The sequence below is a fragment of the Anopheles gambiae genome, chromosome 2 (genome assembly GCF_943734735.2).
Source record: "Anopheles gambiae chromosome 2, idAnoGambNW_F1_1, whole genome shotgun sequence".
Classification (NCBI taxonomy): domain Eukaryota; kingdom Metazoa; phylum Arthropoda; class Insecta; order Diptera; family Culicidae; genus Anopheles; species Anopheles gambiae.
In genome coordinates this window covers 16,989,005-17,015,664 of record NC_064601.1, presented here as the reverse complement: position 1 = coordinate 17,015,664, position 26,660 = coordinate 16,989,005, and the positions used below count along the sequence as shown (strand labels likewise).

The window sequence follows — 26,660 nt, the reverse complement described above, 5'->3', positions numbered from 1 at the left end:
ATAAAACTCGCTGTTGTCAATTCATGGCTACCAAATAACCATCCCATCACGATCGCGGAAAGATAAATAATTTACTGCCTTTTCCGGTTGTGGAGATTTGGTGTCACGGGGACTGGGTTCGCGGCGATATTGAATTCAAATGATGCTTCTTGATGCTGGATCGTGCTGCTGCTCCTGCTTGGTTGCATTAAAAATACAGCAATCTTGTTGAGTAGATATAGTACAAAGCACAGCGCAAACACAAAACCAAAAAAAGTCTCCACCAAAAAAGCGCGATATAAAAAAAAAATGCACCTGAAGTGGAAGCGGTGGAATTGTCAGTACCGTTATCATAAAACACTGAACTTTTAGTCCGATCAGCACGGCGGGCGGGACTGATTGTTGAACCGGAAACTTCGATTGATGAAAAGTAATTTCCGCCAGGCGGAAGGTAAGCTAGCTGCTAGAGCGTCTGTCGATGCATAAAAAATTAAGAAAAACAAAACGTAACCAGTACACGGCAACTGGTTATCTGTTGGGAGAAAACAGTTTTTAGATTTCTTCGCTATTGACGACATTTTATTTGCTAGGAATAGTCTTATATTTTCCGTTAATAGCTCTCTTCTTTTTTATCTAGTTGAGATTTAGATTTAGGGACTAGGGAAGTATCTTTAAGCTTAATATATTATTTAATATTATGAAAGAATGACACATTTTAACTCAGCTATGCTGTTCACACATTTCCTACGTTTAATACAACGTTTCTTCTAATATAATAAAAGGTCTGATTTACTTGTGCACCCTGTAGTTTGGAGTAGTTTGACATTTTGCATTTAGGACACAACCGCTTGTCAATGCGTTTGAAAAGGTTGTTAGTTCCTTTTCAAAGGCACTTGTTTCACTTTGTTTGATTTCACCCACGATATTTATTGCATTCTTTTGAACGCCTGATAGTCGGCGCCTCGGTGGGACGTGAAATAAGATCAAGCGAAGCACGATACTTTATATGAAACGGCATTTTACACCCCAGTGGTGTTGTGTTGTGAGAATTAATAAATGCTTGCCATGACGACAATAATAGCACTGTATGATGTACCTGATTGACTAGGTTCGGCACGTGTAAATTATTGACACGGAAGAATGAAACAACAGTCCCGACAGAAGGGATGCGTATGTTGAATTATTTATTTTGGCTTTTTGTTCGCATATGTGCGCCAAAATAACATCAAAGAGTGTTGGCTTTTTGATGTTGCAGGCAATCGATGTTTTTGATGGAAAATGGTTTGAATTTTTGTCTCGCCAAACGTTGTGCCGAGTTCATCTGACGGTCAACTGAAACGTGTGAAATATGTTTGTCACTGATGCAAGTAATAAAATTCTTTGCATGTACTTTCCTTTCGTCATGCCTTATGAAAGACAGACATTTCAAACGGAAGGTTAATTAGGCAGTAAATTGGGTAAAGCATTTGCTTTGCGTCATGCAACAACAATTTTATATTTTATAAATGAAAAGTTTCACCACACCATAGCATGATGGAGTTAAAAAGATTGAACAACAAAGAACTGCTGCGAAATTAAATAGATTTAACTTGCAAATCATCTCTAAAGTAGATACAGTGAACCCCTCCTTATTTGAGAGGCGATGGGACTGTTGAATAAGAGGGGTTTTCAAATTAGAGAGGTTGAAAGTGAATGAAAGGTCCATACAAACAAGAAAGAGACAGAACATTTAGTATGCAGCCTTAACTGTTGTTATAGGAAACTGTGCATACGATTGCCAATTTGAGCATACATCATTCAATAACCATGGCAACACCATACACAATTAAGAGGGACACAGATTTCAGAGGTTTTCCAAATTAGAGGAACAAAAATGTACTGGAAATCAAGGGACTGTGCAAAATGTTCAAATAAGAGAGATTTTTCAAATTGGAGAGGTGTCAAATAAGAGAGGGTTCACTGTATATGAAATGTTTTCCACAGTGTTCGAATAAAACTTGTTCGCTTTTTTTATTTTGAGGAATTAGCAGACTGGAAAACTTTATTCAAGGAATAATTTACAATGTTAATTTAGCTTGATGTAGTGGTTCTGATACATCTTAATGAAGGACAAAAGGCAGAGCTGCTCAAAAATATCAAACCCGTCCAACAATTTATTTGATTTAATTCACAGCTTCAGTGTTTTTCCTGACATGCAATGACGTTGCAAATTTCGAACTCGAAAGCTGAATTTCTGGGTTCAGCTCGGAATTTGGAATGGGTTGATTGATTGTTGGTGTGATACTTTGACGTGATGAATGATTTTTCACTTAATTGAAGGATTTTAACTATAACGAGGTGCTGCTTTGAACAGATGTATAAAATGGTGGAGCACACTTGGCCTGTATTTTCTCTGAAAGATGACTTTGAAAAGGAACGTGTTGGCCTTAATTTGGGGATTATCAGTTAAAATATGTTGCTTTCCCTGCCAAGTATCAATTAATAATCAACAAAAATTGGCCTTAATAGTAATAAAAGTAATAATGTTGCTAAAAAAATAATGTAAGTATAGTTTTTGTAAAATCATATTCGTTGAGACGTAGAGTTTTACCAGCAAGTTATCTTTTGAAAGTTGTTTATTTTATACACTTAAATGTACAACAAAGGAATGTTCGCTAAGCTTGCCAACATGGTTGCTTTTCATTCAGTTCAGCGCGTTAAACATGAGCTCGTGAGATACAAGGCGTCTCCACGATTATGCATGTTTAATAATTGTGTTAATGTAATGTAATTGTAATTGTAGTTGCCATTTAGTATGGTTTTCTCCAAAATGAAGATTTTCATGATTACTACTGTTGTTCATCATGACTATTGATGTTCAACTGAACATGAATTTCATACCAGCAAAGTTCGAAATTTTCTTGACGCGTAGAGTAAAATGGTGATTTTGCTGTAGACTCATTTTGTAAGGTAGCGCAAAAAGGCTGGAGAATTTGGTAGAGACGGTCTGTTTGCTAATAGAATATTCTTTATCGTACCTATTCCGGTTGTGCCAGGACAACTTACTATCATTTATATTCTGCACTTTGGTCATGAGGTGCTCTGCCATGTACTTCTTTGCACCGTGGAAGGAACATGAAACGAGCAAATGTCATCAGCTTACAACGGGCACTGATTAATGTTTCAACATGTTTCTAAGCTATGATGGCAGTGTGAACATTTCGTGAGTGAATAAAGACGGCCACTTTGCTTTCATACGCGCGAAATGATACACATTCATATATTGTTTGATATTGAGATATCAAGGGTAGGGCTGGTATAGAGACGTTTCCGCAAATTTGAAAACGCAGTACAATTCTTGGTACTTGTCACCACAGTTCTTTTCTTATACGAAGTAAGCTTAGTTTACAAACTGTTTTAGCACAAAATGTATATTTTTGTGCAATGTTGTAACTAGAATGTTGTCTATTGTATATTTTTTCAGCGAGATGGATTTTTAATGATTTCCATTCCGTTCGCTTGTCAGTATCTTCGGTGAGGTACTGGTCGATGAAATTATCAAGCCGAAGTTGGTTTTGATGGCAAAAGGCAAAAAGATGATGAGCGTAGCGAAGTTTCCTCGAACAGATGGAAACCTCACACCGCTCGAGCTACTGTACAACAGCTTTGGCCAACTTTTTACGCACCGTGTGCCCGTTTTCCAAGCCCTTGCGCAGCACTGGTTTGCCGTGGCTATCAACATTAATGACAAAAATGGCGAGAAATTACCCATTTTGTAGCTCGTGCGTTTATCAGCTACTTTGTCGCCGTTTTTCGTTATTTCATCACTGCTGGGGCCTGGCAACGGTCGTGATAGTCCTCTTTCGAGGCGGTGCACATTTCTTATGCTGCTTACGAAAAGTTTTCTCTGCGAATGAGCCTGAAGGTCTGAAGGAACTGACGCGCACCTATCGATCCGTTCATGGCGTTGCGTTTGCGTTGATGGTTGCCTTTGCCGTCTATTTATGCTTTACGTATTACCTTTGCTCTCTGCCTCTGCTACGGGTGACGGTTTCAAACCGACGTAATTTGCATTACCTGACCGAGTTTTTATTCGCTTTCATTTAGCGTTTTATTTCCCCGGCATAAAGTAAGGATCGAAAGGTCATCGTTGGTTATTGCTTTATTTTACTCCGTGCCATTTTCTCGTTATCTCCATCTTGGCAGACTTCCTTAACACCTATCGCCGTGGGTACACTGGTCAACAAATTCGGGTGAAACGGGGGCTTTTCTGGTGTGGCTGTATTATTATACTACGAAAATACTTTCACTAACAACTTTTGTCACTTTCAGTAGCTGATGAGCTTTGGATGAGCATTGGTTCCGCAAATGGAAGTTTTATCGTGATTTTTTTATGTGTGTTCCTTGGGTAAGAAGATTGTGGGTGAATGTGGTAAGATAAAAACGTAATCTGTTAAGTGACATCCTTGGACAGGGCGCTGTTAGTTGGAATGAAGGCGAAAATGCAAGCTGAAAAGAACGGAAAAGCCGGTGTTGCTGGGTAGCATCCCGTGGTCGGGATCCCTATCGTTGAGCAAGGAAGGCACTACAACGCACCTTGATAGAGATAAAGTATCATGAAAATTTATGCGATTCTCATGCCATGTTCACTACCTTACCCGTTGTCTGTACTGTTAACTGTTCAGCTTCGTGTTCCGTGCCATAACTTTATTGCGTTAAAGTGATGCAGTCCATGGAACTGTTCAAATTCATAGAAGTATGATGCATGTACGGCTTTAAAAATATTGTACATGTTATTAGGTTTAATGCGAAGTGGAATGCTTAAGATTTGTATTTGCTGGAAATCACACAATGTAAACGTAAGCCTTGTTTGTGTCAAAAGTTTTTCTCTCAAAATGTTATGTTCAACCGAACCACTCTTGGAATTCAAAATAAAGGAAGAAAAAGTAAGTAGCACAACGAACTCACTGTTTTGGTTACCGTCACACTTTGACAAGTAAGAACGTTTACTTGCTCAGCAACAGTTTTCTTCTGTAATTTAGTTTAAATAATCTTATTACAAAACTAGGCAATGTTGGCTGTACCTACCACGGTCGACAGCATTGTGTGAGCTGATTGATTAAACTAACTGAGACTTTCTGTTGCGGCGGCAAATCCGGACAGCAACGAAAGGCAACCTTCTCGAGCAAGAACCTTGCCCCGGAAAGCCAGAGGGAATGAAATTTATTCGCACACGATTCCTTCTCATTTATAACCACTGTTCTTTCTCGCTTTGTCGCTGTTTCTCTCTCTATCTCTCTCCCTCTATCTCGTGCATCATGGGAAGTGAAAACCACAGCTTTGTACACATTAAAGCGAGCAAGAAATGAATTTGTTGTTGCGGCAAGGAAAGCAAATTAACCGTGGACTGGTGTCAAAATGTTCCAAAAGTCGTTTATGTGCTGGTGTTTCGAGGAATTGTTCCGCCGGAGCTTAGAGCGAAACAGCAGGGGAATCAACTGGAAATGGCAAAGACTCGCCGTTTTGCATAGCTTAGCAATAAGCTTGTATTTGTTTAGAGCTGCGGAAGAAGCAAGATGGTTCGCTTTAGTTGTTTGGTGCAGGCAACAGCACTGTTTTGGTCTGAGCATGATGTTGCTGTACGTTTTGCTATAAAGTTTTTTTGAATTATTAGATTTGTTTTTCTCAGCTGACACGATTGGCATGTCTCTCAATTTTTATATATTTTTTATGCGAGGCTTGTTAATATTAGAACTAAAAGGAAAAGTGTAAAGAGAAGCAACAAAAAAACTTAATTAAAATCCGCTTGCGAACGAATCTTCTATTCCGTTCATGAAATGCAGATTCAGTTGCAAAAATAATGTTGTACTGAATCTTACTTTTACGGCAGTTCACTTAATTAAGGGATTTATGTGATTTCATAAGCGTTTCAATAGCTTTTCGAATCAACGCTTCATATAAATGCATGAACACATTCAATTTATTTAGCCGTACAGATTCAGTTTTATCTATTCCAGTTGCTCTGATCATTTCTTCAGATGTATAACATATTACATAAGAGAATTTCATAGGTATAGTAACACATTAGAGTCTATTGAAAATGATTAATTTGCCAGAGATCAACAAAGACCTCATTTTTGGAATAGGATTCCATTTCCAACCAATATTATTATTAATAACCGAAGGTGCGCGGTATTGCGCAAGTGGCAGTTTAGCGTTGTTGGAAATAAGTTGGCAAAACACGTGGCTGCACAATTGCTCTTACCGGGAAATCATTTCACAGTGGGTTTAAGTCAAGACGCTTCAAATTGTCCTGCCAACCTGTGTGCAGAAGCTATTCCGAAATACATCAGAAAGCTCAGCCTCATTCCTGCTGTGTGTAATCAGAGGATGGGGAATTCAAAGAGTAATCTTTTCTGCTCGAAAGCACATGAATAGGCAAAACGCACTTACAGACCGCTTTTTGAAGCATTGCTCAAAATTGGCGGCAATATTTGATTGCCACTTGCACGACTTAGGTACCATGATAAATGAGTGTACTTTTCCGCCTCTGCTTCTCTTCTGCTTCATACATCGAATGTAGCCGGCAGTGTCACGACCGAATTCTTGCTTGAGGATACCTTTCCCTTACCCTTTGGGACGGTATGGCATGCCTGGAACGGTGCGATGATTCTTTCGTGAGTATTTCACATTGTATCAACTGAACAGAATGCTTTCTTCAATCAACAAACACACGAGCACTGTGCTAATAGCGCCCGGCAAAGCATTCCCTGTACCCCTGAGCAAAGTGGGCCCGGTAGTGTACCGGGCATAATAGGCTGCCGAAGGCAAAGCGGAATATTGCTGGCAGTTTCCCGACGGTTTTCCGCATGTTTTCATTTTAACGAGTGCTTCAAAGAAACGGAGTGCACTGCAGCAAAGCCGGAGGCTGGGTGTAGAAAGAAGGGTCAAAAAGGGATGGAACACCGGTGTTATTGTTACGCGTCTTCGACAAACAAATTTGCTCCATCATTAATTATGGAATAGCTCGTTGAACAAACATCGAGAGGGGTCGTTATGTGTATGTACCGTGAGAGAATGGTTTCGGTGTGTACATTCCTGGCTTCTGGTGCTTTTGCACTGGCAGAACGGAATGGTGGAACGGTTTGGGGTGTAAAACAGGTGGAACACGGCACAGGGGATGTGCCGGAGCGAGGATTTTGCTCTCTCTGTCTTTCTTTGTGACTGCAGCTCTACGTGGCCGAGTGGTCTCCCACATGAAATCGCACACGTGGTGACGGTCGAGGGGTAGAATATGCTTGAAAAGGTGACGATGGCTCCGGAGCAGAAGCAACCAGTTTCAGGGGAAGGATTGGTCGGGACAAGCAATCATTGAAATAATGGAAATAATTGAAAGGGCACATGACCCTGGTTCCCGGAGCTTAGGTGAATTGCGGGCGACTGTATAGACTGGGAGTCCTGGGGTTACATACACGCGTATCTCCTCGACTTGCCACTAGTAGTTTCTGTTCGCCGTAGTAGCTATAACAACATTGTTCAGTCAGGGAAGGTAGTTGGCCGGGTCCGAGGTGGGACAGGGATTAGACTTGGACTGGAAGAATGCATGGTAGCAAACATGGAGATTCCCGAGATCTGCAGAATAACAGAATGTTCTTGTTTGTCTACAAGTTTGGGTGGGTTACGCGTTGAAGTTTGTTTGTGTTTGTATTTGCTCTTCCGAACCGATTGGGGATTTCTGTGCAGAATCCTCAGCGCTTAAACATGGCTGGTTACCTGATCTGCTTGCGCGACCCTGCAGGATGGTATCTCAACCAATACCCGTCGTCTGTTTGCTAGCCTTGTTTGGAATGAGTTAAGTATGCTTGATACGTACCGTGCAATCTTTTGCAACCGTGAAGAAGACCCTCGGAGTTACCTCGTACTTTATCATCGAGAATTGCTGGAGACAGAAACGAAGAAATATTGTCAGTTGTAGGCTCTAAGAGCATGCTACACGGTGTGTTTAGTAGCGACCCTTTTTATGACCATGTAAATGGAGAATGTTTGGTTGTTGGCGTAATGACTTGAGAAAAGAGCACTAAGAAGGTATGAATACTATTCGGTGGGTGAAACGAGCTAGTTCCATTCATGTGTTTCGTACCAACGTTTTACAATGGCGGTTGATTGTTTTATTAAGTTATCACACTACTGTTTTGAAATTACACATTCCTTCAATACAAAGTGTTACAAAGGAATCTGAAACTGTAACACCCAGGTAATTTTTTTTATATAATTTATGATCTCAAAAGAGAAAGTCTTCCATGTTTCACATAATCTTTAAACCTAGTATCACGTATGGGGCTGAAAATCTATGTCCAGTAAAGTCAAAATAAATCATCACAATTGAATTCATCTGTGAATTCAATTGAATAATCTGCCGTTACATTTTAAACCTTATTTAAGAATGGTAAGGGGAAGAGTGTGATTTGCTTTTGCTCTAGCAGTTCTACGGATTAATGCTACACGATGGATCAAAAACTTACCTTGCATAGTGTACGTTGCTGTCCCAGTAAAACCGGAAAAAAACTTTTTACCTTCTTACGATCTCCAGCATGACAAAAAGAGCAAGTAAAGTCTAACAGCGAACATAACGCGGAACAGTTCGGCAAGGAAGTTCAGTGGAAAATTACCACTGCATTTTACTAATATCGTATAATTTTTTGTGTGTCTTTCGTTCGCATACGCCGTCACAAGAGTTTCATCGTTGTCTACGGTGCTGCGAGGAGATCGAGGGTTGGCATCGATGAAACCGAACTATTTTCCCCCCTCACGGATGACTGTGACGTGACCGGAATAATGATATTCCAGCGCAAAGTTATATCATCCATCAGCGGAAGTCTGGGAGAGCGGAAAAACTAACGCCATTATGCTGCTAAGTGTACAGCTTGAACGTCTTGCGTCTCGATCCCGGGACGAAGATGTCCACTGCCCAGCCAATATCGGCACACGGGGCTGTGCTGTTGTCCCGGTGTCGGCTGTTTGGAGCAACATATTTGGGCAAACTACCGCTAAAAGTAGACAAGTTCGTAAGTTCATTGGATCTCCGGCCCAGTGTGCTTAGTTAATTTGATTTTAATGATGGTACCGGCCGACAAGAATCGTGCCACTCGTACCGGGAAAGAAGCTTCTTGAGCACGGTGCGCGGCACAATCCGTGATGGCAGGGTACGTACGGATTGGGATCGTTGGGGCAACTTCAGTGTGTATCTTACAAAACGGAGGCCCTCCATTGCTCCTGGTCCCTTATTGTGGATCTTTACTATTATCGACTTCGGACCTTTCTCAGTTAGCTCTGAAGTTTTCGTACTCTGCCGTGGCAATTCGAGAGAAGAAAATGTGCCTTGTGTGGTTACACTAATTCGCCCGAGTTTATGGCGGTCGATGTGGTGCGATATGTGAGAGGTATGTAATTTACTTTGCTAAAGTTTGCCCATGGGGTAATGTGTTTTTATGTCGTATCATGGTGGTTGGTGTTGCTTATGGTGTTTTTTTTTTGGTACAAAGGGTGAGCACATTTTTGGCTTTGCGGTATAGTAATAATATTAAAAATTAGAAAAAATATGAAAGTTTGTTAGATGGCGATACAACAAATGAGATAAAAATATTGGAACGAACTTTTTTTCTTTTTCAAACCAAAAGCCTTTATTTTCAAGCCAGCAACGAGAAAGTTCGAGTGAATAGTGCCTTTTGCACGATGTGAAACTCAGACGTACATGCTACAATCGTTTGATTTCGTTTGTTTGACGCGCGTATGCTAAAGTAGTACGATCCCTGGGGAGCGTATGGAGGTACCAATCTACTGTTGACTTCCAGACCGGTCACATTAACAAGCCCGTAGAGGGGACACTGTTTCAGCACCTGGGGAAAATTCTCCCTAGCCAAGTTGATAGCAATTCTAGTGACCGGGTTTATTTGCGTGTTGAGATTTTTCGTCAGATGACAATACTCAAACGTTGTTCCGTACAGCAGATTTTTCGTTTGAAAGTATTGCGTGTAGAGATTGAAGATGATCAGCAGCTTCGAAGTGGGTTCTAGAATGTCCAGCATCACGTCGACCACTTGCGGTTCGTTACGACGCGTTAAGAGTCGGCTTAGCATAAGTGTGCTCACTTTGGAATTTTCATCCGAACAGTCCAAACGTTTTATAAGAAGTGGCTGCAATCAGATTATTTTGTCTCGAGCATAGTTGGTTTGAAAGTACCTTTCGTAACGATGTGGATTTTATGTTCTTACACGAGTAATGTTGCGATGATCATTGTGTACGGCCGTCGCTAGAAATAGGATGATGATGGATAAACATGTAGGGAGTTTAAAAAACATTTTAACTTTTTCTAATTTCTGCTACCACTTCTTATGTTGCCCCTAACAAATCGCTGTTTTGAGTTGTGGTTTGTTTCTGTGTTTATTTTTAACTTCGCAATCGATTGTTTGTACTCTGAAACGGATTGGTTGAAGTCTCCCTTGGAATTGAGAGTAATCCTTTATAATATTCCATCAATGTCGGTTACATTTACAGCATTAACGAGAACAGCAAATAGTTGTAATTGGGGCAAAACAGTACTGATTACCATAGTCCATAGTTTGTTTCTCGAGTGCGTCAGATTTTATCAATTACAATTATAAGCGGGCCGGTATTTTGAGGGGTTTACGAAGTTCCAATTTGTTTTTCGTTCTTTTTTATCATTTTTTAAACCTTTTTTCAATGCGAATTTTGACAATTTTTATACCTATCGACTTTCAAGGGATATATCGTATTTAAATACTATAACAATTCAAAATGACTTTCATGAGTTTTGTGATCAATGACAAATCCAACGCGTATACATGCTTTTAGTGAGATGTGATAGTCGTTAAGATAAGCGAATTAATTTTAAAATTTAATTTTTCATGAAATACTTATTGCTTCAAAAAAATAAATCTACTGGTGTATCATTTTTCTTAAGCAACTAGGTAGCATTACCTTTTTTCTATCATTTTATGTCAGCTTCTAACCATGCACTAAAAGCGGTTTGGTTGCGTTTGTTATATGCACGAAATTCCACGTAGTATGTGCCTGACATGACAAAGCTTGGAATTAGTCGGTCATCAACAAGCAGCCCGGTAATGTTGAACACCTTGCCCTTCCGGATCGGACAGTCTGTAAGCAACTGTGGCAGATGTTTCTGCGCGTAATCCAGCGCAAATTTGTTGACCGGGTTTTTGATCGACAGTATGTCCTTGTTTTGCTGACAGTACTCCATAGTGGTCGCTAGCAGTGGAGTACGGGTGCGAAAGTACTGTATGTACAAGCCGCCAGCGACGTTTACTTTTTGCAAGCTGTTTAAAAATTCCAGTATCACTCCTAACACTTGCGAACCGTTGCGAAGCGTTTCCATATGGCAGTAATGCAGTTTGCTTATCTCGTAAGGATGATCGATGCATTGGAAACGTTTCAAATTGACCTGGAAGTAAGAAGTTAAAAATTCCTCTTGCATAAATTATAATAGCCAAAAGTATGAAAAATGCTCTGTAATACTCTGGTGCTGACTACTGTGACAGGGAAGTAAAAGATTGCCTGTACTGTAACCAAGAATATTAGATATTTCATGATGTGCAGTTAATATTGGACTGATTTATAATTTGTATTACTTCTCATTTCTTCGGACATCTTTCCTTAATCTTAATTTTTTATTAACAAATTAGTAAATAATTGCACTATTGTATGTGATTACACTTTTATTGATAATAATCAGTAAACGATGATAGCAATTACTGTATTTCCGCAATAGGTGAAACAATAATACATTAATGCTGGCCTTGGTAAATTTAGACTGTATTCTTTTTCTGATGCGAATGAACAATCATAGTGGAAAACGTTAAAAGCTCGTCTGATAGATATTTAGATACATAGATAGATAGATAGATATTTGGGTTGTTGCTTAAAATTTATTTGTTTTGTAAGGGGTTTATTTGATGAAAATGGAAAATATTTATTACTGTTTAGCGCACATACTATAACAATATTTTCTTTCGATGCTTTGAAATATGTCTCATTTTAGGATGTCCTGGAATTCCCTGTTTTTAATGTTTAACAATGTTGTTGATGTGTATAGTATTGTAGCAGTTTTGTACTTCCTGGATAACTTCGTTTCGGTTTGTTACAAAAAAGCGTTTAACCACTTCTGCATTCAAATCGCTAAATTTTCCTTTTATAATGTGAATAAAGACATCGTTTTGTTGAATATTGATGGTGTGGCAACGGAAAACTCTGTTTCGTAATGGAACACAGTTTCGTTTCGTTTGTTGTGGAACCGTTGCGATGCGAAGTACCCGCCGGGCGTAATGAACGGAGGAATCAGGTTTTTATCAACCACCAGACCGCTCACATTAAAGCAGCCCACTATTGGACAGGGTTTAAGTACTTGGGGGAAGTTGTGCTTGGCATAGTTGTAGATGAGCACAGCAACAGGATTATTTGATCGGGACTCGTTGCGCATCAGAAACTCACAGTACTCAAATGTGGTACCGTAAACAATTATAAGACTTTGACGATTCTTTACGTATATATTCGTGCTGACGTATAGCTTTTGAAGTGGCTGTTCCACGTTGGCGACGATGTTTATTACCTGAGGGCCATGACGAGGACTGTCTAGATTGCATTTCACTAGTCTTACAGTGGGGATAGGTTGTCCAACACATTCGAATCGTTTGAAAAAGACTGGCTACACAAATTAGAAAACGAGAGTATATAGTAATAGTTGAATTATTTTCGGTTCAATAATTCACATCTTACTTTAGAGCTTTTCTGATATGCGTCTTTCGATGCAAACATACTAATTGTTATAAAACACACAACTAAACACCGTAGCATTGCAGTTCGTTTCGACAACGTAGTATAAACTGCTCTGTTTAGGTGCTCGAATTTTTGGTAGTGTCGTTTGGTATTCACCGATGCTTAGCTAATGGCTAAAATAGAACCAGAATTTAAGTGATTAATCTAATATGAGATGTTGCAGCTGATGGCAAGCAGTCGCATTGAATATCGGTATCGCTTGGATCAGTTGTAAATGACAACCACGGTCCATGAAACAGATCGTTGTCGTTTTACCTTGTTGTTGATGCAATTAGAGAACCCTGAGAAATAACTACCGTGTTATTAAGCCAAATTTAGATAGAAATCAGGTATATTTAGCGGTTTTGGGAAAAATAAAAAAAAATTATTCAAGCAGACGAACATTTTACACGGACATAATGTTTTACCATTATAGTCTATAAATGTGTCGTTTCAATATTCTAATGTTGATTTCTTTATGTTCATGAAGAAAAATAGAAAATAATAAAAACTAATATTGCCCGTTTTCCGAAAACTCTAACCTAAAATAGCAACACTGTAATTCAACGGCTTTTCCGAGATAATTGAATCGCATAGCCAAGCGAGCAGTGTTTGGTTGCGCTTGTTGTACATTCGGAAGTTGGTACGAAACCTTCCGGTCGGCATTATCGGCGGTGCCAAATTTTCGTCAATCTTCATGTTGGTAATATTTACCACCCCGGAAGCAGGACACTGGAGCAGGGCTTGAGGAAACTTTAGCTTTGCCACAGCGTAAATGAGCTTGGCAACGGGATTGTGATATGATTCGGTCGAGGACATATACTCACAGTAGTCAAAGGTGGTACCGAACAGGTACGTTCGCGTGTGTTGATACTGCGAGAAGACCGTAACGTCCATGAACACTCGATGTATTAGATTTCGCGTCTTCAGCAAAAGTGTCAGCAGCTGAGGTCCTTTGCGAGGTGTATGCACGGTGCATTCTTCCAACTCTGTGAGAGCATACGGAAGATCGTAACATTGAAACTGCTTGATTCGTATGTCCTGAAAATGATTAAATTAGCGCAATCTCTACACTGACATTGGAATGGTGGTACAAAAAAAAAACTTCAAGCAAACCTTCATAATGGCTTCCGTGGGATGGGGGAATGTTGTTAGCATGATCAAAACGTACCAACACCATAAACCATCCATGATTGCTCAAGAAGCACTGTATGGTGTGCGGTATGTAGCGAGACAGAAAAATAATTTGACTGATTTGCTGTTTGCGTTATAACACCCGAAAAAAGAATTATCTATCTAGTCATAAAATTTATCAAAAAATAATTGAAGCTCTTTGTATAATACACACATCATTATAAAAAAACAATGGTTTGACAATACATATTTTTAATTATCTTTTATTTGGTTTTGTTTTGATGTTTTGTCAAAACTACCATTAACATGGAGTTGACATGGAATTGACATGCATGTTGGAGTTGACTTTGCTCTGACTGTGTTTCATTGCGTTATATTATATGGCAGAAGCAGGATTGATTGTTTGATAACAATATGTGAGTTTCCGTTAACTTCATGCATCCGTAATACATATTGAACCATGCCACTTAACGTACAGAAACCTCACTGAGTGTCCGGTTACTGATGACATCTCCAATTCCTCTCGAGAATCATTGTATTAAAGCCGTATTTTTATTTAACGGTCCGTTTCATCATGTGGGATTTAAAGCCAACATCTATTAGTTTCACTAGTTTTTTTTTGAACAAGAGAGAAGGAATATTTTGATAAAATATTGTGATGGCATTATGTGGTGGTTCTAACAGATGAGTTTAATTTCACTGCCAATTATGAAGTGCGACGATTAAAGGGGGGGGGGGGGGGGGGTTGATTTTTTAGCTTTTACGGAAAATATTTTAAATTCACTTTCCACTACAGACATTCATGCATATAAAGTGAAATCGTAAAGCAAAAATGTAATTTAAAATACGGGACCATATATATTGATTGTTACATGTAGTTAGCAATTATATGAATCTAACGCGTTGTTCTTGTATCTTTTTTTTATTTTAGTTAATATGACTCTCCAGTGCGCTGAACGTCAATTTCGCTGCGGCAGTGGCCAATGCATCCATATAAGTTTCGTGTGCGACGGCGAAGATGATTGTAACGACGGTAGTGATGAGGATGTACACGTGTGCAAAATTACAGGTAAGTCGGAAGAAGCGTTGTTATATAAATTAAAAACACCATGTGTTCTGTATAAAGTGCAGCAACTTTTAGGCCCTAGAAACCCCCTTATTTATGGGAATTTTAATCCAAAATCAGTAAACCATACTAAAGATAAGATAAATAAGCTGCTTCAAGCAAGCAATGCTTTACAAAGAAAGCTTCCCACCGACAACTGAAACGAGGTTTGAGCTTATACAAAATTCATCAGCTTTTGAAATGTTCATACAGTTCAACGGAGAAGCCAGAAGCTCTCTAATCAATTAGTATTCCATACGAAATTGATCTTTGCATAGATGGTCACTGACTAGATGGTTGACCAGCGCTCAAATTGTTTACAAATGTGTAGCTACTGTTTACAGTATTTTATACCACAATCTCAACAGCCTCAAACGCAGCCGGATGGACTTAGGGCATGAATGGCTATCTTTTCAAACGTCGGTAGTGAACTTGGAGAAAGTTTTGGTTGATCTTCTCCATAGATCCGATGAATCGAGTTGTCTTCCCTGGCCTTTGCCTTTAGGTTACGTATGGCTGGTGCCCACTGAGTTTTGGTTTGATTTTGCAAATGGAACTTTACGGTTAATTATTGAACCAGACCGAAACATTCCGCCAAAAGTTTATCTTACGCTGGCTGATAGAGCTAGCTACAGTAGTGGATGGTCAGAATAGCTACCAATGCATTATTGGGTTGAAAAGCTGAAAGAATATTTGGAGCGCTGATAAACTTTAGTTGCTGTGGATGGTAGATCACGCCTTGAGACTCTTAAGATAATCCGAATAGTCTTATGTTTACTCGAAGTAACTTAATTTTCCAGTTTTCATTAGTAAAGCTGTGTTCAAGCTCTAGCTGTAACATTTGGTGGGATAAGTTTTCGTTGAATGAATACGAAAGATTCATTCAGCACGAATGTTATTAATATGTCATAGATTTATATTTAAATTTTATTTGGTTTTATTATTATTGGTTATAGCTTGATTAGACTCGCTAAAAAAGATTACGCATGTGTAGCTCTATCTATATTAATGACATTTTTTAACTTAATTTCTATAGTCTAGTTCTTGAAATCAAATAAGTTTACTGCACAATTTTACATGGGTTTCATGACATGCATACAACTTGTTAATAATAATTACAGACCACCAGATTAATCATACGATTTTACGGCTCCTGGTTGACTTATAGTTCGCTCGAACGGGCTATCCTTACACAAACGGCGTCTAAATTAATGGGTTTTGCACCTCAAATCGATATTGGATAGCATCTTCAATCTTCCGGTAATCCCCCGGGCAGTGGTAATGAGAAAGAAAAAAGTGTAATATATTCACCAAACACCCGCACCAACCGACGTAGGCGTTGCAGATAACGAATAAGTGGTGGCCCTAATTGCGTCAATTTGTTCTTCGCTCGTCCACCGTCTTGCTCACCGGGCAAGAGGGGATAGCATTGGGGAAAAAGTACTATCCAATGCAAAAGAAAAACACTACCTCCCCCAAATCGATTCGTTAACAAAAACAGTTATCGACCAATCGACTATATATGGGCGAAAAAAAAAAATACGAACAGAAAAAGTCTCCTACAAAATGATGATCTTGTGAACATAGAGATCTAGAGATAAAAAAAATACACAAACACACATATATACAGAGCTTTGCGTGTGTCTTTTGTGGAAACTAGGCGGCTTCCGGGAAGGAAAATGAACAAACAAGAAAAAAAACTCTTTGCACCCATTCGCTACCGAACGGTTGGTATGCGTGAGGAACATTTCTGTTTTGTTTGCCCGTGCGCTTTCGTTGAGCGATGAGTGTAATCATTTTTAGTATAATTTTAGGCAGATTTGTATGTGTACAAGCGACTCTGTGAAAGAGGCCAAACGCTTGCATCGCCTCGAATCGGTCCAAATTGGTGGGAATACCAAACAGCATGATCGGGGAGGGATGCTGCGTTTGGTTCCTGCTGTGGTGGCGGTGCGGTTATTCGAATATGCGTGTGGTTTATTCGCCGATACTACACTCCGCCAGGAGATAACGAGCAGGATAAACAAGACGCTTATTTATTTTGGCAAAGGCTCGTGTTTATCGCTTCGTTTGCCGGGTTGTGTTTGTGTGTGTGTGTTAGTGTGTTTGATGCTACTCGTCGTTCTCCATCGCACAGTTTCCCTTGGTAGGCCATCTCAATTGCCGGCTCTGAATTCCCGTACCCAATGCGGGTTTGTATGCACAGCTGACGCGAAGAACTCTCCACGGACTTGTTTTCCCCTGTCATCGGCAACTCGGCCGTAATCGGTAGTTATGGGATTTAGGAGGTTTTGCGCACCGCATTGTGGCTCGAAAAAGTTTGCACTGGCGATTACATTTTATTGAGCACTTTTCTCGTTTCGCTCCACCATCACATCATGGGCGGGCCCCCACTCGGAAAAGGAAAAGCGATGCGAAATGTATGATTTTGGAAAATGTCTTTCTCGCCACGTGCGCTGAAGCTGCTTTTGTTAAAAGCAGCAGTGCTTCAATACACCCAACCGACACCTACTGCCTCAGACAGTGGTTGCCGTGGAAACGATTCCACAAAAGCTCTTTAAGTGTTCTTGAGAGGGAAAATAGAAATAAGTGGACTGATATGTTTTTACGCATTTCGTTGTGTTTGAATGAGGGTTGCGCCTTTTTTGTATTATCACTCACCACAAAACCGCACGTTCCTGTGGCTGATACTCAGAGCGAGCGGTTTGTAAACAATGGGGGTTGGTAGATGGAATACCATTATAAAAAAAAACCTTGCGTAAGAAACATTTAGTACTACCTCCTCGCAACTGGCAGCTTATGAAGATTACGCGTGCATCCGTTTTGTTGGGCACGTAAAGGATGGCGGCAACGAATGTAAAGCGCTTCGGAATCGAAAAAGAATGGGCGCATAAATTTCGCCACCGTTGGAAAATACACCGATATATCATGTTTTTCCAGCTCGTGGTTACGCCGGCGAAGCGCTGTTCAAACATCTGACACCACCGTGATGAAACAGTTGGCCCAAACAGCCCAGTCTGGGACCACAGTCGGGAGGAGGGAGCATTACAGAGGACGATCGTCCTGAGTAGCTGCGGTACTGCTCGCAGGTGAACGTTCCCGAAATGTGATTAAGCGTAGAGATAATTTTTCTTGCTATATTTGTAAAAACTACATGAAGTTGTTATGATTCCATCATATATCCGGAGTCTTTCTTCCAACAATTCTGCTGCTATGCGGTACCACCTTGGTTGGCTACCGTTGTCAAGCTTTAGACATTTTTCAAGTAATTCACCACGGCCCTCTGCTGCATCGTTGGAATGCTGAATTCAGATCATGTCCTTCCCAAAGAAGCACACAGGCAGGTGGCTGCAGGAAAGCTACAGCAGCGATGGCATAACAGGTGATGTATGTCCGTGCTGATGTTAAATCTTTCAAACGGTACCCTTTACGGTCGTAAATATTTATAGCAAACACAACTGAAAGTAGGTCATAAATCAAATCGGGATGGAAACAATAGGAAAGGGATAGGACATTTTTCACGTTCTCTTTAAGCATTTATTGGTGGCCAGCGAGGGCCAGTGCAAAAGAACAAAGGATGTTACAAGATTGGAAGGAATGGGTCGAATGAAGCTACTTGCATATAGAATGCCAAGATACTGCCATCACGGTTGAGCGGATCGATTGAATCCGAGGTTTAGTTCGTACTTGAACCCAGAGTGCAATGATTCATCTTCTAACGCGATAGTTTCAATTCCATTTGAATAGTCAGAAGTTCTAGCCAAAGGAGGCGAGAAGGTTTTCATCGGCTAATGGAACCGATGAAAAGATACCTATTAAAACTCATCATCATGAGCTGTTTGCAACGGTGGGCGCTCAAAGCGGCACAGACGTTCATGTTGAATCAATCGCTTTTAAGCTCTATTGAACATAGTGATCAACCGAAATTTTCATCCGATGAGTGTACCGTGCAGTAACCACTGCAAACACGGCCGACTAGCAACGTGTTTCGCTGTAATTAGGCAAATGTTCTGAATTTCTGCATTTCGGTTACGTTTCGGTGTATAACGTGCACTCCTGCTCTCCAGTTACGCAGGTGGGCGCTTGATTGCCGTACCCATAAAATCGGTAATCAAAATAATTGTGACATTTCGACGATTTCGATACGGTCGGATCATACCGCTGAACCGGCGAGTTGACAGAACCGATTACACCGGTGATGATGATTAGTGATTTTGAACAATACGATGTGCCACAGGAATGTTGATCACTGGTCGGATACCATCCCTACGAACGCTCGTGAAACCCTGAGCGGTGATTTATGTTGTAAAGTGGCTTACATTGCTTGAAGTTTACATTTCCGTTTGTTGATAACTTTCGCAGAATAACATTCCACGTTGGGATTGATTGTAGGGAATTTCTATATGTTGTTTCGACCTTTCCTTTGGCTTAGTTCCGGATCGAAAATGCACAGCTTGAAAAACATAAATCAATTGATCTTAAATTATCCTTTTCATTTTCAAGATTTTTTCCTTTTTATCGCATTCTTGATTCAATCGAATTTGCAATTGGTTTCTCTGCCAGTTTCAAAGTAAAAAAGCCTTATAGTTTCGTCTGTCGAAAGTTTCAACTGTCGCTTGGAAATTGAAAATTGTTCGGCATTTTTCTACCTGCGCTGTCTTGTCTACCAAATTTCCTTGAATATTGAATGTTCTAAGTTTGCAAAGATAATCCTTTCTTTTGATTTTTTCAGGCTTTCAAAGCCAAAAATTCATAAAACACTGAACCGTCGGTCGAAGTTATATGTTCTACCACTACCATGCGGCTAGCTGGCGAGTTTTTGTGATAATGCTGGTTGATTTTTTTAAATTCATTTTCCGTTATCGAACCGCTACCAGCTAAGCACTCTGGTTCAGGTTTGAAGCTTCCTGTCCTTGAAATGAAATTCCTCTGTGAGCTCTTTTGTGAAAGTTTTCGTTAAGCTTAAAAAACTTTTTAACCTGGCAACAATTGATAGGTGTTCCTATTGTTCATTGGAATCAAATGTTTTTTTGCCTTTCTCAGCTGTTCTATTTCAGAAAAGAAACGTTTATTCTTGAAAATAATGCATTTAACTGATTCCATACTTTTCTTGCTAGACCATACCACGAAACGTTCGAAATTTTGTCAGAGAATGACGTTTTTCTTGTGATAGTCATGATTCTTAGGAAACATTGATTGTATTGAATTCAGTTGGATTCGTGGAGCAGCAGCTTTTACAAATGAAATTTGTGTAGGTCTTTTTCGAAATGTTGAAACCATTCAACAAACTCGAACAGGAATCGAAAAAATTGCAGGAAAAATATCCCGAGAATGGTCGATTTTCAGGAAATAAGAAACAAATGCTAGCACCAAGCTCTTCTTGCGCAGTTCAGTCTAGTATAGTGCATTGTCGACATAACGGTAACATATTTGCAACGATTTCTCAATCAGCAAATCTTGTCCGTGGGCCGACGGTTGGTATAGATGCACGAATAGTCGGCACCGTTCGTTGTGCGAAGATGTGGTGAGTTATTGGGAACGGAGCAGTAGCAAAACGAAAATTGGCTAGTGCCTATTTGGAATTTGCATAAATACAAGCTTTATCCTTTTGGTATTTTCCCTTGGGCCCATGCTGTCTGATGCAGATAAAAAGCCTACTCAATCACTTGGTGTATTCGTACCGGCCTTTTTGGATATCGTAGAAACTGGGCACGGTCAGGTCAGTCGCATTTGGTCGGAAAATTGATCTCTCTCTCTATCTCTCTTTCTCTCTCTATCGGCTCTTTTCACTGCTTTATATGCATTCCGGAACCCTTTCCAAATGGTTCCGTTGCGCTTTGTCTACCACACGGTAGCGTTGGCCGTTGCGTTTGATGCCGCCGGCAATGTGGTGCATGGTGCAGCAGTTCTGACATATGGTCGAGTAAATATTATCGAATTGAAAACTAGATCGAACGAAATGTTGGCCTGGGTGAGCATTCGGAATCAGTAGGTTCGGTCAGGGTTTCCGACCAGCCAGATGGTAATGTTCGACCGTCGATGCTCCAGCATTTCTATTGTGTAGAGGCTCAGTAGCTAACTAGGCAAGGAGATATGACGAGAAATTCATTTCACTATGTTAACGAGGCATCTGAACGAGCAAAATCATTTTCCTTTATCATTGACGCATAATGAACATCATTTTGCAATAGGTGTAAGGGACCAACTGAAGTAGATCGAAAGTACTTCATTGTGACCTAATTTCATTTTCTTACTTTTATGTTGCATATAACTTTATTTAGCTTTAATTTATATTATTTCATTTTTGCACTACACACACATTTGATATCATTGCAAAATTGGTCAAACTGCGCACATATTTTTGAACGTATTTGACTATAAAAATATGTGGTGGTTTGTTTTTTTCTTTGATCGCTTATGGTTAAAACAGATTTGGCGTTTCATTCACAAGGCTGTGCTGTGCAGCTGGAAACACGTGTATCTTTTTTATCATCGCATTGCATGACTTGACTTTCGTAGGGATCACGTAGGATTCGGTGTATCGTAAAACATAATTTACGGCAGGCATAAACGCTGGTAAAACAGATAGAAAGTATAGGCTGTTGGCAACAAAACACGTGTTTGAGAAAGCTGCTTCATCCATTTGATTTGTACAGCAGATACGTAACCATCCAACCAACCCACCATAGAGCAATGAAAGGGCTAAAGTCTTATCATAAGGAAGTAACTGAAAATAAAAAAGCCCAAACAGGGAAAATTTGGTGTTGTCAGTTTGATTGATGCACGGGTAAGACGGTTTTATTTGGTTTATCTTTTGTTACTGTTGAACTTTGATACACACACACATGAATATCACAACATCATTTCCAGCATAGCGTCAAAGTTGAAACCTTCATTTAAGCGATGTTTGCTTATGATTTTGTTTATATAAATCTGAAAATGGCATACAAATATTAGCGATTTGCTTTACATACATCAATTATGCTGATTTTGTCGTATTGGAGTTGAGTTTGTCAACGATAGATTGAAAGTATGTTCCATTCACTAATAAAGATTGTTGACCTGTAAAATCCTTACACCTGTTAAACGAACTCAAATTTTCGCAACAAGATTACTTTGCCCCTTATCAGCGATGAATCCTTTCTGCGCACAGAGACATACTTCATGCACTTCGTTAGCCCTCGCAGCAGTTTTGAATTCATACCTCTATTGTGAAGATGCCGGCATGCTCAAGGGTATTTCTCTTTTTTTCTTCTCTTTGTTTCTTTCTTCATCGTTATTTTTAGGCAAAGGTAGCAAAGTTTTCGTTAGCGAGCTTATTTGCTCTCATACCGTACACACCATGATCGGTTTGCAGCACTCGGTGTAATGAAATGTAAATGTAAGCACTTTTTTCTTTCTTTCTTGCCCAGCTTATTTTCTTACCGGTATGTTTGTATGAGTGCGCTCAAAACCCCCCGGTGTGGAGCTACACCCGCTGCACGGCTACAGCAACATTGTGTTGAAGCTTTGCTACGCTCACAATTCGCACCGGCCGCTCGTTTTGGGCGTCCGGGTGGTTCCCCTGGTGTGCCTTTGCATATCTTACCGTCGCTTTTCACATTGGCTCATACTTTGCGCCGTGCAAGTGCATTATCCGCTTCCGACGGTTAGTCTAGAAGCAGCAGCTTTCCCGGGTTCCGATTACGTATTCAAAGGGTCTGGTTGCTGGGCACACTGTACCGGTAGTGGGCGAGAGGAACAAAGGCGAAAAATGCAGGATTTAAACCGCTCCCGGAAGATGCACCCGCTGCACAGAACCACATTTCAGAGTTTTGTTTGCATTAAATGTAAATTTTTTGTTCTTTTGACGGGGTTTTTTCGACACTTTTTCCGTTAGGATGTCTATTTGGTTACAGTCATATGCTAAAGTAAAATATTTCTGACAGCTGTGTGTGAAACACGTTGACAGTTATAACATGATGGGATTTGAAGAAAGTTGGTTTATTGGAATAAGCATTTAATTGCCAATTTTTATTTCTACTCAAGGCAAGCAGGTGGTTGTTGGAATAGTTGATAAATAAATAAGAAAAAATATTCATTTTCGAAAACATCCCCACTACATAAATCTAGTAAGAATTTAAGTTATCAGCTCTAATTATAAACTCAGACAAAATTTGTATATTTACAAAGCCTAACGGATAAATTAGCGGATAAGTCGTGAGGGTGACTACGATTAGTACGAGCTTAAGATCATACCCATATTGCCCCCGAACGGATCCAACACATTGTTCTGCACCACGGGGGTTGCCTGTCCTTCGGCAGGCTGGTCCGTTTTATACAAGAAATGCTGCATCACGGTCTCTCGGTTTCTGATGAAAAACTGCTCAAAATCGGGACGCAGGCAGGTGAAGAACTGCTTGAACGCACGGGTACAGCAGTCGGCCGTCGGCGGCTGTTGGTTACGTTGCAAACACATCCCCTGGCGCAGGCTGAAACTGGCCAGATCCTCTCCCGGTGGGTCTAGCTGACGGTGCAAATTGGCGAGCAGCGCTCCGTCCTTATCGGTGTACAGCCCAGTACGGACGGCGGCACAGCGAATAAGGCACTGGACCTCGGGACAGTCGGTAATGATGCCCTTGGTTAAGCTGGTCAGGAATGACGGAGGCAGATTAACTTCCCGCGCACAATCCACGATGATGTCCAGGATCTGCACCGCCGTCAATGGTTGGAAATTAACGCTCGGTGCCATGGTGGTGGTGCCCGTGCCGATAAACTGACGGATCTGCGCACGGAACGTCCGGAAGGCGTAGTACGCCCGGGCACAGTTGTCGAGCGGATCGAGCAGCTCCAGCTTGAGCGTAATGTTGCCGGCCAGATACTTCTTGAAGGTGGCGTCAACTAGCGGACTAAACTCTTGCTCCGCCAGGTCCACGTCGAACCCTAAGATATCGTCCCAGAAGTCGAGCGAGATGCCGATGCAGCGGATCAGACACATCGTGTCCCGGTCCGGTGGATACACGAACTTTTTGTACTGGTCCAATCGGAGCGGATTGATACCCATAAACAGTATGCAGTCTTGCTGGGCTTTCTGGTAGAGCTTGCCGCCAAAGATGTTGGCCTCGGTGCCGCGTGGCGCGGAGGCGAGCGAAATGCAAACCAGCAGCAGGGCTGCTGCTACGTACGAGCTGCTGCGGTCACGTTCCATGGTGGCTGATGGACGGTACAGTACTGGGCATACGCTACCTTCTAGGATTGGTTTTAAAGGCGGATGTTATGTAAAAAGCGTTACCTGCGCACCGCCTGATAAGACACGCGCTGCGTCGCAAAGATGGAGGCTAGGACACGTTTTCGGCTACCGTGAGTGCGTAGTACGTTCAGCGTGGTAGGAAATAATGCTTGCAAGGTACAAACAAAAAAAGGAAACGCGATACGGTAGTTTCCGGCGGTAAAAGTGTTGTTTATTTTGTTTTGCACACAAGTGACCGTCAGCTCTACGCCATGGCATTAGCGTTGGCCCGTACGAGTGCACTGATTTGGTCGGCAAAGCAACGGTACAGCTTAACGTACGCCTGAGCATTTTTGTCCTGCGCTTCCAGCAGTGGCTGGTTGGCGTCGATGCACAGGTTTGCCCTGCGCCGGAACTCGCTCTCCGATTGACCAGCGCCGAACAAACTGTACAGCAGTGCGATGTTGGGACCCTGCTCATCATCGTACAGCCCGGTCCGGATGCCGACGCAGCGAATGAGGCTGCGGGTTTTGTCGTCGTTCGGGAAAACGCCCTGCACGTACAGGTCCCGCCGGTCCTTGGGTATGCGCTGCAGCTTGGCACAAATCGATAGCGAGCGAATGAATTCCTGCGCATCGAACGGTTGCGGTGGAGTCGATTGCTGCGGCTGCATATCCTTCGCACCGAATCCACCCTTCTGTGCATCCAGAAAGCAGCGGAACCCGTTGTACGCCCTGGCACAGGTATCTTGGGGCGGACAGGTGGCGATGCGCTTTTCTGCACAGCTCATAATTTGATACCGAACGCGATCGTTTGCTGCCAGCGCAGGGAAAAGGTTAGCCAGTCCGTCCAGCTTCAGTCCCTGACAGTCGTCCCAGAACCCGACCATGATGCCGGCACAGCGCACCATACACATGGTGTCCTGGTCGGTTGGGTAGACGCTGTTGTTGTACTGGTGGAGACGGTTTTCGCAGATGCCCAAGTATTTCACACACGCTGCCTGCGCTTCCCGGAGCGCCGGTGGAGGAGGATCCCGAGCACCGAATGTCGCGGAAGTTACTGTTTGTAGCTGCATCAGCAGCAGCACTGCTGCCGCGGCAACTACCTGCCCACTGCTTGCCATCATATGTACAGGCTAGACACTGCGCTGTAACTGAACGCTTTACAACACATTGGGAGAGTTTTTATAATAAACCTTGCCATTGAGCTTGACGGTCCTGGACACAGCCAAGGTGTTGTTGCCATACATTCAATGTAGACAACTAACTGAAACGTTGTATCATAACATGACTACTGGAAGAAACTGACGGACAAAAAGCGTCACTTGCCCTGCTCGCGGCACCGATGACATCCCGCGTCAAGCAAACAGTTTACTAGCAGAAATATTTACACCTGGTGAAGGTGATGTTTGGTGAAGGTATTTCCGGTCCCGGAGGTCCCATGGTGCGGCGGTTAAGGTCAGTGATCGCTCAACATGCCTGTCGTGGGCTAAACACTCGCATTGGTCGAGCCTCCCTGACATAAACACGATCGACCTGCCGCATGGACTACCAGCTGAACAACAGCGGGTTGCGCAAAGTAAATGAATGCAATAACAGAAAGGTTTGTTTTACTTTAATGAACTATAGTTTATTTTCCTGTGTTCGACAGTGCGTCACCTTAGTTGTGAGCCAGCATGTTGTAGTATACCGGGTTCTGTTCGGCCTTTTCCACAGCGACGGCCGCGATGAGCGAGTTCATGTTCGAGTCGACGTACTTGCGGAACTCGTCGAGGAAGCAGAGCTCCTGCTTGTACGCAGCCTCGCACGGATCGTTGCACGGCGAAGTGTTAGCGGCCAGACACTGCTCGGCCTTCTGGCGGAAGCAGTTGTAGTCCTGGCCCAGCCCGTACTGCAGGTAGTGCCGGTCGATATCCGAGCCCGTTTCGTCACAGTACAGGTTCAGGTTGGCGGACAGGCAGCGCACGAAGCATTGCGTTTCCGGACAGTTCGGGAACACGCCGGCCAGGTAGAGCGGGAACCGTTCCTCTGGGATTCGCAGCTTGTTGAAGCAGGTCACGGCCGTTTGCAGGAACTGCAGAAAGTCGGACACGATGAAGGTGGAGGTGGCGGGCACTGGATCCTGCTGCAGCGGCATGCCGAAGATGGTGGACGCTTTCTTGGCCGATGCGGTACCGGCCAACAGCACCAGCAGCACGGTTAGGGTGGCGATTTGAAACGATTTCATGTTTGGGCAGTAGAATTGATTGATGAATCGGAAAGCTGGCTTGCTAGCGTGTGTTTGCCTCGCTTGCTGGTGGCTGCCGCAGCTGTAGTACCGATCGTAGAAGCAGGGCCAGGATATTTATAGCGTAACTTTTGAGCGGTGTTTTGAGCGGGTTCGGGGCATCGCCACACGGGTTGGTAT

General features: G+C 41.8%; 3 protein-coding genes across 11 annotated transcripts in view; 1 reads left to right on the top strand and 2 right to left on the bottom strand.

Annotated features, from left to right (window-relative positions):
• Positions 1 to 26,660, top strand: part of LOC1269366 (low-density lipoprotein receptor) — a 155,188-nt gene that overhangs the window by 23,023 nt on the left and 105,505 nt on the right. For all 9 annotated transcript variants that reach the window (XR_009764825.1, XM_061644683.1, XM_061644707.1 and 6 more), the window contains one exon: positions 14,873 to 15,010. Coding sequence is in view for 8 of the 9 variants with exons in the window: in XM_061644683.1 (XP_061500667.1) it covers positions 14,873 to 15,010 (138 nt within the window). In the remaining variant the exon portion in view is untranslated. The remainder of the gene's footprint in view (positions 1 to 14,872; positions 15,011 to 26,660) is intronic.
• Positions 22,065 to 24,273, bottom strand: LOC1269367 (general odorant-binding protein 45). The gene has a single exon (XM_307996.3). The coding sequence runs from the start codon at positions 24,231 to 24,233 to the stop codon at positions 23,262 to 23,264; it is 972 nt and encodes a 323-aa protein (XP_307996.3). The 5' UTR covers positions 24,234 to 24,273; the 3' UTR covers positions 22,065 to 23,261.
• LOC1269368 (general odorant-binding protein 45) lies at positions 24,288 to 26,007 on the bottom strand. Its single transcript, XM_307997.3, has one exon. The coding sequence runs from the start codon at positions 25,378 to 25,380 to the stop codon at positions 24,520 to 24,522; it is 861 nt and encodes a 286-aa protein (XP_307997.3). The 5' UTR covers positions 25,381 to 26,007; the 3' UTR covers positions 24,288 to 24,519.